The following is a 15,348-nucleotide window of genomic DNA, read 5'->3' on the forward strand; positions in this document are numbered from 1 at the left end:
TCCATTCCTATGGGATTTTAGAACCGTATTTATCAAATGGTGAGTTCTAACCTTCATCCTTTGATAAATACAATTCTAAATATCCCATATTAATGAATAGAACGTGGGTGAGTTTATTATTTAGCTCTTTACTCACATTTTGATAAATCTTCCCCTAAGTGTGGGGCTGAACAGGCAGATGTCAGTATTTACCTAGCACCATTGGCTGGGTATATTTTAAATGCAAAATAACATCACACACAGATAAACAGGCATTTAATTTTAATTATAAACATTTTATTGAAAAAACAAAATGTACATCTGAATATCTGAACAAAATTCTAAGTATACATAAGTGCAAATATATTCTCTCCTTGAAGCGATAGTGTGATTATACACAGTTCAATTACTTAGTCAAAAAATAACTTGGCAAAATAAACACCTAACATATGTAACATTGCAATTCTAAAAATATTGCTAAAGATTCCTATGTACAATTTTTGATCTAATACTTTCATTGGTATAGTGAACCACAAGTGCATACTGTCTGCTTGCTGTCTTCTGCTTAGCTCATTTTGTAGGTTTTTTTCTAGTGGCAAGTTTTTACATTTTTATTATTTGAGTTAAAAGTTTGTGTAAGGGCTCTTACTCACTGGCGTTCTTGACCTGCGCTCCCCTGCGTTCCGATTTTTGGCGTTCAGCCGCAGGGGAGCGCAGGAATAGACGCATGTCATTATTTCAAATGGGGCTGTACTCACTCAGGCGCGTGTAGGCGCCGAACGCAGGTTGAGACGCAACATGCTGCATTTTTCCTGCGTTCGGCGCCTACACGCGCCTGAGTGAGTACAGCCCCATTTGAAATAATGACATGCGTCTATTCCTGCGCTCCCCTGCGGCTGAACGCCAAAAAACGGAACGCAGGGGAGCGCAGGTCAGAACGCCAGTGAGTAAGAGCCCTTAAGAAGAAAGAACCCCACTTATATCAAATCACCAATTATCACCGGTTACTTTAGATTAATACAAGTTATAGATTAATACAAGTTATCCAATTTTATTAATTATATCACTTGTCATTAAGACAAATTAATTAATTAAATATTGGGGATCATTGGAAGGGTGGGAATTTATGCCCATCATTTTATTAATTTACTGGCAATTGCACGGTACTTTAATTTTTATGATCAAACGAGTCATTGTATTAGTAGTTCATTAATTGATATTTATTTTTTTATTGATTGCACTGCACTTTAATCACTGAATGAATAAGCTTTATGGACCATTGGTGAATGAATTTAATTTTTTTTTAAAAATTCATGTTGCACAATAAATTGAGAAATACGTATTTAACAAGTAACCGGTGATAATTGTTAATGTGATATAAGTGGGGTTCTTTCCTCTTAACAAAAGTCTCTTACATTTTCATTATTTATTATCCTGTTTTCCAATGACCACACAAGGGCCTCTACTACACTGTAACATTTATATTCATAGCAAGGTGATGCAGGCCAAAAGGTAATTAAAGGTAATAACTTATATATTGGCCAGAGGTGTTCCAAAATGTATTGTATAAGTTAAATGTTAGGGAAGTAGTTAATGCAAATACTAGTTGTATAAAATCGTGGCTGCTGAAGGCTTGCAGATTTCAAATATCAAGTGGAAATATATTTAACTATTGCTTCACAAATGTCCTCCATACTTTAATTTTTTTTCATTCCAAAAGCAACTGCTCTAATGTCGAGACAAATGTCCTTTCTGCCCTTCCCTGAACCGGTCTTACTAGCTAATACAATGGTTTGCAGGTTGTTGAGAGGCTACTGAATGATGCTGTTAAATGAAACTGTTAAATATCAGCGCTATTTAACCACGTTTTCATGGTCTGCGAAAATCCAGAACCAGAAATTCATTCTTCAAATTGATAATTACCATCAAAAAATTGTTCTAGGATTTTTAGCAGTACACTTTGATATGTCCTTGCTGAAAATTATATCTTTTTCAGTATTTGATAAATCCCACCTACTTTACATCTCTTAAAGGAGCCATAGTCACTAAATTAATTATCATAGACTACTGCAACACTGCAAATGTCACACTGAACAGTGTTTTTTATCTAAATAGTTATTTATCTTTTTTATTTTCTGCAGAAAACGTTTTTTCATATACTGTACCTTAAGATTTACATTAGAGTGCACCAGTACATTTTTGGCGCAAACATATTTTAACTTATTTTAACCTATTTTAACCTATTTTTTTGGAAAGTGACTCTACCAACGTCTTAGGGCAAAAACAGACTAGCAGATTCGACACCCCATGATTAATATCCCCTAGCTGGGGTGACAAAACTCCTCTGAATGCTTCCCCAGAGGCTAACATGTATAATAATTGCAGATAGCATAAATTGCCACTACTTTTTTAAAAAGCTTTTATTATACAGAAAGATATAAATGAGAGTTGTTCACCCCTTTTTTTTGCAGAAACAATTAGTTCCAATGGTTTTTTTTTCTAAAGGTGAATTGGAAATTTAGTTTTAACTAGTTTTTTTCCACCTTAAAATACTAACATACTCCCTGTTTCTTGAAGACATAACTGAAATGTTCCCCCAAAAATGGTGGTAATAATGAAATCGTAACAAATTTAGGAAAATATGTTAAAACAGTAAACAAAACCATACAGGATAAAGAACAACGGAATTAAGCTCTCCATTGTATAAACAAAACAATATGGACATAAGCAGCACAGAGCGCAGAACCCTTCTCGTTGATTAATACTATCTGTGCAGTGCATACACTTTATATATATATATATATATATATATATATATATATATATATATATATATATATATATATATATATATATACACCAGCAACACCTAGAAAGTGTATTCAAACTTTCATGAACAGCCAAAATGTTTCGGTCCACACAGGGACCTTTCTCAAGGCCTTGAGAACATGTCGGCTGTTCATGCAAGTTTGAATACACTTTCAACTTTTTTCACAAGAAATCTCGGTGTTGCTGGTCTTTTTGAAGTATCCAAATTATTTACCGTGCACCAGAGGCAAGTTTAACATTCAGAGTGAAGGTAAGAAGGTGTATATATATATATATATATATATATATATATATATATATATATATATATATATATATATATATATAAAACGTATGCACTCTGAACCAGTCGCTTCGTGATGTGGGTGCAGGGTTAACGCATTATGTATAGTTCAAAAGGACCCGCACTCCAAAATTAGTGAAATATCAGTGTTTATTCCTCAACCTTGTGCGTCTATTATATATATGGAACCTGTTATCCAGAATGCTTGGGACCTGGGGTTTTCCAGATAACGGATCTTTACGTAATTTGGATCTTCATACATTGCCTACTAGAAAATCATGTAAACATTAAACAAAGCCAATAGGCTGGTTTTTCTTCCAATAAGGATTAATCATGTCTTAGTTTGGATCAAATACAAGGAACTGTTTTATTAATACAGAGAAAAGGAAAAACCTTTAAAAAAATCTGAATTATCTGGATAAAATGGAGTCTATGAGAGGCGGCCTTTCTGTAATTCTGAGCTTTCTCGATAACGGATCCCATAACTTTGTGTGTGTATATAGAAAAAAAATGAGTTATAAAAATGGTTAAGTAAAGCAAGTGCTTTTTTTAATGGTCGACCTTCCAGTCACCTCAGTGTGACCTTTTATAGGTCTCAGAAGAAGGTTAAACTAAGGTGAATGAAAGCTTTGGTTTCTTTAAAAGACTGAGTCCTGAACTACAACTGATGTGAACTCCAGAAGGTCACATGAAGGTGACTGAAATGTTGGACATCAAAAAAAAAAACAAAAAACCCACACCTTTGATTTATTTACATGTGTATGCAAGTGTACTAATGGGATCCAAAAATTGGATCAATGAATAAAAAAGACCTGTTGAGTGCTGTACTTTGCATTCCAGTCTCCTTGGGTCTTGTAAATAAATCAAAGCTGTGGGTTTTTTTTTTTGATGTCCAACATTTCAGTCACCAATAAAAAATTATTTTAGTGTGATAAAAAAATAGATATAGATATAGATATATATATATATATATATATATATATATATATATATATAGGTATGGGATCCGTTATCCGGAAACCCGTTATTCAGAAAGTTCCAAATTACGGAGAGGCAGTCTCCCATAGACTTTACTATAATCAAGTAAGCCAAAATTCAAATTACAGAACAATCCGTTATTCGGAAAACCCCAGTTCCCAAGCATTCTGGATAACAGGTCCCATAACTGTATATATAGACTGTATTTAGAAACTAAAAAATTGTACTCTTTTGTTGTGACATTTTTCCAGTGTGTTTTGCTTTGGAGGCAGCTGAAAATACAAAGAGAATAGCACTGGAGGAACTATGCCACAAAGTGCACTGTCGTTTCCACACTTTAAAGCAAGTTTAGGGGTTTTTGAAACATTACTAGTACCCTGCCTCCAGAGGCTCACCCTTCATGTTGGACTATTTGAGCCACTATTAGAAATAAGGATAAAAGATAAAAGTTATTTCTCTGTAGCACAGAAGCTTGGATATAGTGGTCATTATTTCTGCTATATTTTCCAAAGCATGCAATATCATACATTGTACATATTGCATGGACAAATAGAGTACATATGTTTCAGAGGAAAAAATACATTTTAAATTCACATTATAAGAAACCTAGAGATCTAGAAAATCTGTGACTGGACACATCAGGCATAAACGCTTATGATCAGTCAAACTCTAACTGATTAAGTCAAAGACCCTGTTGTTGGATATTGTAAGATTTTCCCACATCGTGGGACCGTGGACAATCTGTTGCATTGAACCACCCTTTTGGTTAATAGTACTAGGTCCAGCTTCAGTCAGTTCCTAGTCTGCTGATGCTGTATGCAAGTGTACTAATGGGAAACATAGGTCAGATTTATGGGATTGTAGGTTTGTTTTTGAGGAACTCTTACTACGCTTACCGTAGGTGGGTGGACAGACCAAAATGAGGAGGTTCTAACTCTCTATATGTGGACAACATAAATCGTACACAAATTGCCTGGAAATAACATGCTGATCATTTATAACGCACATTACATTATTATTAACTGTTAATGGATATTCTAAAGTGATACTAATTGGTTCTAAAATCAAACACTGTATATCAACAGAACATTTTTCATAAGATGATGTGACTTGTCCTACAAGTGCTCTGTGGCCCTAGAACTAGAAATATAGAGGTAGTGGGGTCCCACCATATAATTCAGGACTAAGCAGACATTTCTCAAACTTTGCCCATTGTGTTGTATCCAATCCTGAAGGGCTTTGGCTATGTGCTCATTAAGATGGCTATATTCCTCCTACAGTGTCTATGGATATACACTGTGTGCACAAAGTGGATTTTTATAAGTTCCTCATTACCTGTTTTCTCTGCAAAGGAGGAAAAGGAGAGATTCCATCTATAAGTGCAGTTTTGCCACATAAATATAGGACATGCTTTTCTTTTACTACAGCTTCACACATTACCAATGAAAACAAAATGTGACTGGGCCAGGCCCTCAGACAAAATCACAAAACCTAGTTAACTTGATATTAAAAAAAAAAAAGAAAAAAAAATTTATTCTGAGTCCAAACAACACATACAGTTGAAAATCGAACAGACAACATTATTGGGAACTCCACTCATGAATGAATTACTGGACAACAGTACCAAGCATCCTGCTTTGCAGAAGCCCATACTGACAGAGGATTCTGGGATTTGTAGTAGAACAACAACAACAGGAAATCCACACTTTTACTTGGCATGGTACTAGAGTTCCTCTGCCATCTGCTTACAGAATTTGCCAACTGAATTCAACTGTAAACATACCTAAAGTTATTATTATCCCCACGTTAGCTGAGCAGTCCTGCGTGTACTGTAGAAAGAGTACATCACAAACTCGTTGCGTCGTTGCGCGACGTGAAACCGCAGGGTGCGCTAGGACAGCGCGGAACTGAACTGCCTGTGAGCGGCGCGCGCAGCGCATTGTGTTCGCTGTTCTCCGGCTTCTCACATCACACAGGGCTTTATATCCTGGCAAACACTTTGATGGTGATGATGGTGATAATAGGAACTAGTGGCAGACGGGTGGAAAGAAGAAATCCCGTTAAAATTAAGGACGAAATCTTTCCTGTCGCACACTGGAGAGGAGTGGTGCTGGTACCGGGGCAGTCCCACTGCAACAGAGAAGCAAAATCCATCATTACAATTTAGTCGTGGAAAATAGTATTACAGTGAAAGTAATTACAATTTTATGTAGTGAGGAGAAAGGAAAGGATAGAAATAGTTTCAGGCACATTGACAAAGATCTGAATAACATTCAAATCCGGATTAATTGGGAACCTATGGTCATTTTTCTTTCTGCATTGCTGGAAACAGTTCAACCCGACTAAACTAGTGAGGAGGAGCAACCGGCAAATACATGTTTCAGTCTGAATTAACTGGGGAATAAAGGCAAAGTCAGTCTGTACCAATTTACAACTGGGGAGCATTTTCATCTGGATTAACTGATACAGAAAAAAATCCCAGTTTGCTTGGAGAACTGGACAGTAAAAAGGAAGTGGCAAGCACAAGGCCTGCATTTTTCTTTTATTAGTAATGGAAAAAATAACGCGTGACATGAATAATCTTATATTCGGTATGCGAATGCACCTACAATGAATTAGTTCATAGTAGTAGTGCCGCAAAAACGCACTGGCAAAGATATGGACTACACAATAGCCAGGATTAGTGAAGTTGGGGAATGTGTAAACGCAATGTGAACTAAAATGAGAAAGAAAGAGAGAGAGATCAGATTAGACAGAAAGACAGACATAATTCGAGGCTATTTATATAAACAAAACTGCCAGGAAGATGCCACATGAATATATAGATGACAAATGTATAAAGTAAATTAAAGTAATTTGCTAAATGTTGGGGATTGTGACCCGATTGAAATATATGGCTAAAACGACCAAATGAGTGTAAAATTAATATACATATAATGTAAAACGCCCACAGAGAACTGAGCTCAAAGTAGTATCATTATTTATAAAGAAAGCAATTCACATTTGATCTAGAATGGATAATTTGTTTATATAATAACGTATCTACTGCAGAACAAAGAGTGAACAAATTTGAGCCTCTTGACAATAGACAGTGACCCAATATTGGAAAATAAAGCGACTACGCCTTTCCTGTCGCTCGCGTCTATATAGAGCAGGTGCAACAACCTATTTGCATCAATAGGCTGACTTGAGTTTCTGTGTGATGTATTTAGTTATGTAGTGTGTGGGCACTGGGCAGCCTTCCTAATTATTTGATTAAACAGTAATGAGTAGAAATATAGGGGCTTGAGAAACATATAGCTGAGTGTTGTACATTTAAACATATTTAATCAAAAATTACTGTTTCTTTAAAGACAGACCAATTAATACATGACCCATGTATCGGTGTTTAATAATATTTAATGAAACATATTTGTTAAAGTAAAAAATACCATAATGATATTCTAAGCACCCACAATTTACTCTGAAAACGAGAAATAAAATACCGTTTTTTGAACTTGCATTCATCCTTACCCAGACATGCAATTGTCTCAGATCAAGAAATTTCAATTCTAAAATTACTATAATGTTACTAACATTAAAAACAGCAGCTGTCTGCCCTTTTTATTCTCTGTCCTGTTGGTTCTGACTTGAAACAATGGCGCAGAGCCAGCAGATGAGCAGACCTGTATGGAAAGTGTTGTTTTAGCTGGAAGAAAGCTGCTACAATTCTGCATTGCTTCAAGAAATGGAACCGACAGTGCAGACAGAGAAAAACACCACTTTCAAATGCGACTGCATTTTCAAATAACATTGAAACCATTAAGATGTTTTAATAAATGTATCCTGGAAAGTTACTTAGAAATATACTTTTTTCCCTTTAAAGCTGCAGATATTTAAAGATCAGTAAACATGTCTTTACTATTATTAAGAGAACAGTTTCTTTCCATATTATACCTCTCTGGGTTCCTTTATTCAGTCAGTTTATTCTCTTTAACTATGTACACCACAACACTTTCCAAATTTCGTTTTTATGATCAGGATTTAATCAGTTTCCAGGATTTAACAACGTGAGAAAATATGTGTTTCTAGACCTCAGCAAGGAAAGCTCTCTGGTTCTAATCTAACCCTGTGCTGGAAAGATGAAAGCAACTGCAAGCCACACGGATCTGGGCAGCTCGTGGAATTACAAGTCGCTGGTATTTTCTGGTAAATAAAGAATGCAATTGCTTCAAACGGCACCTTCAAATTCTGATTACTTTCATGAGGCGCATTAAACATTTACAGACACCTCGTTATATCATTAATGTTTAATGGCCAAGACATGTTTCGTCTTAAGGTGTAGCCCCTGCTACAAGTAAAATGTAAACAGGACTTTAACAAGCTCTCTGCCTCTTAATTAAAGCTTAGAATTTTGTTTTCGTTTTTAATCGAAACCGGTATTAAATAGCAATAACCGGGCTGATGAAATGTGATCTCTCTATATATGTAATGGGTGTAAAACGGATTGCTGTGTTTTATCCACGAGATCCCACGATTAGACGATTACATGCATAGACTACCTTACATCTGTCTCCTGTTATTTTAACCTGCAGTCTCTACTCTATTTAACCAAGTGCTACGAATACAATGGGTGTAAAACGGATACCGGATTCAGGGGCACAAACAGCCAAAATGAAATTGTAAGGAACTTTCCAATATACTTTAATTAAAAAAATGGCAAAGGTGTTAAAGTTATTGGAATATGTATTTGCTTTAACAGCAGCTTTTGCTATTTTCTGCACTGGCAGTTCAGACCTGTGAAGATGCAAGCAATGTATTGTAAGACATCTTGGCAGGAGAACATCTTCCTTCTGCTACATTGCTTCAAGAGGCGGACTCAGCAGTGCAGAGGGTACACTACATACAATTAATGTCTTTATTTACTGTTAAAAAAGTACACTTTAAAAAATTAACTTTAAAGGGGTGGTTCACCTTTCAGTCAAAGGGGTGGTTCACCTTTAAGGTAACTTTTAGTTTGTTATAGAATGCCCAATTCTAAGCAACTTTTGGGTTTTCATTATTTATTTATTTTAGTTTCATAGGTATTTGCATTTTTCTTCTGATGGGCAGCTTTCAAATGTTCTGAAAGGCTACAAATGTATTGTTATTGCTACTTTTTATTCCTCATCTTTCTATAAACACCTCTCCTATTCATATTCGAGTCTCTTATTCAAATTGGTGCATGGTTGCTAGGGTAATTGGGACCCTAGCTACCAGATTGCTTTAGATGCAAATTGAAGAGCTGCTGAATAAAAAGTCAAATAACTCAAAAACCTTAATAAATAAAAAATGAAAACCAATTGTAAATTTTAAGAATACCACTCATTACATCATACTAAAAGTTATCTGAAAGGTGAACCACCCCCTTTAACTTTTAGTATGTTATAGAGTGGGCAATTCCTAGCAACCTTTCAATTGGTGTTCATTATTTATTTATTATAGTTTATTAATTATTTGCCATTTTCTTCTGATTCTTTCTGCCTTTCAAATAGGGGTCACTGATCCCGTCTAAAAACAAATGCTTTGTAAAACGACATACTTTGTATTGCTCCATTTTCTATTTTGGTCCTCTTCTATTCATTTTTCAGTCTCTTATTCAAATCAATGCTTGGTTGCTAGGTTTATTTGGACCCTAGCAACCAGTTTGATGAAATTGCAAGCCGAAGAGTTGCTGAACAAAAAGCTAAATAACTCAAAAACCACAAATAATAAAACATTAAAAAGGTGAACAAAAGTTGCTTAGAATTGCATTTTTTTTAAAGATCCCCCACCCCAATTTGTTTTGTATATGCCCTAAAAGTGTGCGAACTTAATCACTCAGTGATGAGTTTCTGTGAGACAGGAAGGCGTCCTTGTGTAGGGTTTTTAAATAATTTAAGCTTTACTTCCCCTTTACTTGCCCTTGTCTTGATGCAGCAGCCACTACAGTACGAGAATGTAACAAGGAAACTACACGCATTTCCTTTGGCCCTAGTATTTAGGTAGTCGCAGGAATTATGTATATGTGTCTGTCAATGCTGCGGCAATACTTGGGCATATGGCTGATACAAAATTCATGATCAGCATTTGTTATGGATATATTTTTAGATTAAAAAAAAAGATCTCTAAAGCTTTTTTTCCGAAGAACCAAGAGACACGGCATTTATTTATTTGTACAGGCATAAAGCAAATGCGATCAACTCCGAATCACGGATTTGTAGGTGCGATAAAACGCTCAAATGGTCTGTATATTGCGCACATTCAGAAATCTCAGGATACTGTGTCAGGATTAGAGAGACAAGTTATCGCAGCAGTGAACTGATAGGACAGATAGAAAAATCACGCGTATTATTGTTGGTCAACGTTTCTCTTTATAGGACTCGCTGACCACGTGACATTGTATGGAATGGACTATCATCAGTGTTGCGGGGGGGGATACCTGTAGATCACCATGTGTGCGCTCTATGCTTTGATTATCCAGGAAAGCTTGCAAGAGCTGGAAGTAGCACGCTGCGACAATACTGGGGATGGAAATGCCTCATGAGAAATCATGGCATTAGTGCCAGGGATTGTTTGCCAGTGCCTAGAGCTACCATTGCCTTGCTTTTAGAAATGAATGTTATGTATGGGCATCACTGTCTCGTTCCTTTACTTGCGCTATCACCAAGGGACTGTGAATGCGAGTAGTGGAAAAAGGAAACATATTTAATATGTATGAGCAGCAGCATAATAAAGACAAAGAGTAATTGCGAGGGCACGGCGCAGGCCAGTAATCGTCCCACAAGCAGGAGAGATCTGTTCCAGATAAAACAGCCCCGGATTATTGCGGGATTATGGAAATGCCTTTCCATTGGGGATAGATGTGCAGATAAGGACTCCTGTCTGACAAGGCTGCGAGTGATTGGCAGCTCTCTGGGGCTGGATAAATAGCCCAAGCAGGGAGTTGCTTATTGAAATTCCCATAAAACTGAACAAGCGGTTGCTCTCATGTGGGTTAAGTCAGGCTCAGATCCTCTCCGGTGTGGTCCAGTTTAGACTGCCTGTGTTTGCTTAACCCCCGGGACCCGCATTTAAAGGCCGATTTACAAAGCTCCCTGTTCAAAATCCAACATTTTCAACGATGCGCCAGCTTTCTGCATTTTATACTGTCTGTCTGTGTGCTAAATGTTAGCTCGCTGTGTCAATCACTAGTATAAATGTACTTGTGCTTATTATGTTCTATAGAAAGTACATGTCATCTTGTGGTAAAGTACAATAAAATGAATCTCTTCTCCTCTATACAGTTTTACCTCTTCCCAGTCTTGTTTTCCCCTTCATTAGAAAGCCTGCAAAATAGACTTTATTATAATATATATCGTTGTTCTGTGTGCAAAGAAACATGGAACAGGTTTATCATACTTCTAGGAGTATTACAGGTAATTTGTAAGCGACTGTTCTATAAAGTGGGGATGAAAGGGCTGAGGCCTTTGAAGTGAGAGTCTGAATAAGAGTATTTATATAAAGCAGTCGTGCCACTCAGTAGTCCTGCTGTCAGTAAGGCAGCTGCTTGTAGCTTGTGGCAGAAAACAAGGCATAAATCCAAGCTTCATATTAGCGCTGATAAATGAGCGCAGTGCAGCCCCCAGAGACACATTTGCTCTGCTCTTACACACGACCTCTAGCTGGAACCGTTCAGCTTCACAGCTTTTTTGCTTGTCCTGTCACTTCATAACAGCAGCACAGGGCTTGGGCTACCCAGGGAACACTGGGACCAGCAAATGTGAGCAATAATATATTGATAGGGGGTCAGGATACTAGTTTTCTGTACAACTCATTGCTACTGTGAAGGGAAAAGGTTAAGATTTGGTTTCAGACTGATAAAAGTGTCAGTTATGGACTAGTTATTTGTTTTTACTGGAAACAAATATAAAACAACACATTTCGTTTCGCAGCTTGATTTGAAAATAATAAAAATACCCAAATAGAGAGATTATGTTGTCCGATGTCTGTTAGATAAACAGAAAAATAAAGAGACAGATGGGCAGTGAAAAAAGAAGAGAAAGATTACAAAAATAGACAGAGAAATATCTTTCATTTATCAGTGACAGTCAGCAATATTGTTTTAAATAAGTAAGGTTATCTTATCACCCTATAGGCCACCAATGACATTTAAATTGTTTATATCTATGTACAAAAGTAGGCCTTATAGCTCTATTGAAACTTGCAAGATAGCCTCCCCCTTAGGCTAGATAACAAAAAAATGCTTTTATAGTTGCAGAAGAAAACATCATTGTATAATGCATTTAATTTAAAGGTAAACCACCCCTTAAAAACAAAGTCCTTAAGTAGGGACTTTGAATTTTGTTTCATCATATAGTGTATATATATATTAGTGTATATATACATTTCTTAATAAGCTATTCGCATGCCACGCTGTATGTTTCTTTCTATTCACCATTGCTTACACAGACAGTGGACACAATAAGAATAAGAGAGTAAAAAAGGGAGACAGAATTTTCAGCGTGGCACAAAATTCCACTTGCTGATTAATATTTTCCTATTACAGGGATGCAAGTTAAAGACTTACCTGACAGATCCTCCCGGGGGTTCTGGTGGAGGTAACTCTGTTCTAGGGAGTAGGGCGAGACGCCAGAATGGATGCCAGCAGCAGAGGCGGCGTTGCTGGGGGGCATGGCCTGTTGCTTCAGGTAAGAAGATGCACCTGAGGATGCCCAGTGAGCCGTGGGGCTTGTGTAAGGAGAATGGCATTCCATAGCACTGGCCATGGCAGGGGAAGAGGGCACTGGGCTACTGCTACTGTCTGGCCCGTAATCCCCAGTGGAAGACACAGGACAGCTGGCCATGTAGGTAGAGCCAGGGTTGGGAGACATGTGTGGAACATGGTGCCCCCCGGCTAAGCCATCATAGCCAGCAGCCATAGAGTTTGACATCATGTCTAGGTTGTAGCCATTACTGTGACAGGCCAGAGACGCAGGTGGGGCCTGGAAATCAAAGCCTTGGGGCAAAATGGAAGTGCTGAAGCCAATGCCGTTCATCATCCTGTACATGGGCTTTAGGGCTTGACATTTTCTTCTAAAGCCCCTGGGTCGGCGGCGGAACGAGCCCTCCTCAAACATGAACTCACTGGCGGGGTCAATGGTCCAGTAGTGGCCCTTGCCCGGCCTTCCAAGCCCCTTGGGCAGCTTAATAAAGCACTCGTTTAGGGAAAGGTTGTGGCGCACAGAGTTCTTCCAGCCCTGGTAGGAGCCCCTGAAGAAGGGGAATCGGGCCTGCAGGAACTGGTAGATCTCGCTCAGGGTGAGTCTTTTGGTAGGAGAGCTCTGGATGGCCATGACTATCAGGGCGATATAGGAATAAGGGGGCTTTTCGGGGCGCCGGAGCCCTGAATTTGGCTTTTTGTTCTTAGAAGAGGAGGAGGAGGTGGTGTCCATGGCTGCGGATTGCTGGCTCATCGGTGCGCTCTGTACAGTCCCTGTGGCGGGACTGCTTCTGATAGGAGCTGCTGAAAGATTGTGCTTCTCCGTGCTCATCTGGGAGTACAAGGAATGTCCCCTACATATAAACTGCAAATCACACAGTGCCACTGGCACAGAAACGCGCTGGCACTCAGCTGTGCAGGAACACTTGGTGGTGGTTAGGTTGGGCTTGCAACTCCTGCAGTTCAGGCTTCTTGGAGACTGATAACCTATTTACCTATTGCCGGCACAATGGGCATCGGTCCCAGAGATCAAGTCCAATGACTGAGGGGGAGACTGTCACTAAGGGCACAGTACACACCCACTGCTGGAGTTCGCACAGGACCATATAACTCCCATGGAAGCCGTCAGTGCTCCTGTCTGTCAGCTCCCACACAATGGACGCTCGCTCGGTATCCTGATTATATTCGAGAGAGACTCAGAGTTTGGGAATGCTCTGCTGTATCCCCCAGCCGGTAGCCATCTCTCCTCTTCTAGTAAAAGAAAGCTCAGCTTGTGCGTAAAAGTCACATTAGCCAAACAGAACTCGACCACCTATCACTTTTCTAAATCGTTGCACTGTCTTTTTCCTTTCCTGCGCTGGACCCCCCTGAATTCATGTGAGCAATACACAGTCGTGAAGGGACCACCCCTTCCATCTGGCCCTTGTCCACTCGTCATCTGGGCAGGAATAGCTGCGTCCAATCCCACTCAAATACACGCAATTGCACCATTTATCAAACGCATTTCGACGTTTCAGTCAACACAGCCACACGCTAATTGTGCCAGACACCAGGCTGTCGAGCTGGACTGTCCCTGGCCTGGGGTTACGAGGTACAGCAATGCACAGGGGCATGAAATACCCCAGTACATCATGGACTCTCAGTATTGTGGATTCTGTGTAAATCGTGACAAAGCCAGGGCTGCAGTTTCATGGGAAAAGGAAGTGGGACGGACTCAAGGCTACAGCACATCTGCACCCGTATTCATACTGTTGGGAACATTTGCATCATGGCATGGTGTTTAGATAGATCACCGTGTGCTTCTGACAGTAGCACATACAAAGCTTCAAACCTGGGAATGTATCCTCAGTGAATTAATACCATACAGACAATTCATTTTACAGTGTGATTATTTATAAAATGGAGCCATGACACACAGCATCCCCATTCAGACTCAGCACAGTTGTTTATATTCTGGGAGGAGTTACTGTAGACCTATGTGGGAAATTGTATTTCTTACAAAAATTAGACAAATTTAAAATTCATAAGCACTGAAAACTGCTTTTAAAGAATAAAAGAAATGGCAGTTCTAACCAACATGCATTCGTTAGAAGCATATATAAGTTTCAATTGTAATTACATTTACAAATGACTTTAAAACCAGAGTATGTCTGAAGCTACATAGAATTACATTTGGTGAGTTCTTCAGCTAACTTTGGAACAGGCAAGCAATTTGTATCCCTTAATTGATTATCACAAAATAATGTTATGTGTGTGTATACACACTGAATTATTCTGCTACCCTTGTTTGCTATTTGATTGAGATAAAATAATATAAATCACTGCATAATTTCACTGGTGCTATAAACGCAGATAAAGATTTTAGAGTATATCTACCTGGCAGTGCACTAAAAAATGTTAATGAAGGGTATGGCAGGCAGAAAGAAAATATGTGGTATTCTTTAATGTATCCAATAAGTGATGCTTCAGTAATAAGTAAGTTACATACAAGGATTTAAGTGAAAATAGTTCCATGAATAATGGATTATTTATAGAGCAAAAAATGATTTTATCAGAAATGTATATAGATCCTGATATATAC

The 15,348-nt window shown here is 38.2% G+C and overlaps 1 protein-coding gene across 1 annotated transcript; it reads right to left on the reverse strand.

The window, feature by feature from the left end:
* Positions 1-4,194: 4,194 nt before the first annotated feature.
* Positions 4,195-14,294, reverse strand: foxf2.L (forkhead box F2 L homeolog). Its single transcript, XM_018267736.2, has 2 exons — positions 12,636-14,294; positions 4,195-6,199 (listed from the first exon to the last, which is right to left on the reverse strand). Exons 1-2 carry the CDS (start codon positions 13,597-13,599, stop codon positions 6,033-6,035), a joined length of 1,131 nt encoding a protein of 376 aa, XP_018123225.2. The 5' UTR covers positions 13,600-14,294; the 3' UTR covers positions 4,195-6,032.
* Between the last annotated feature and the right edge of the window lie 1,054 nt (positions 14,295-15,348).

Source organism: Xenopus laevis, chromosome 6L (genome assembly GCF_017654675.1).
Source record: "Xenopus laevis strain J_2021 chromosome 6L, Xenopus_laevis_v10.1, whole genome shotgun sequence".
NCBI classification, from domain to species: domain Eukaryota; kingdom Metazoa; phylum Chordata; class Amphibia; order Anura; family Pipidae; genus Xenopus; species Xenopus laevis.

Bases quoted from the DNA above. Each gene is read 5' to 3' on its own strand.
- foxf2.L (XM_018267736.2), bottom strand. From the start codon at position 13,599: ATGAGCACGGAGAAGCACAATCTTTCAGCAGCTCCTATCAGAAGCAGT. The intron at 6,200-12,635 runs GTAAGTCTTTAA...TCTCTGTTGCAG, and splicing joins CCCCCGGGAGGATCTGTCAG to TGGGACTGCCCCGGTACCAG.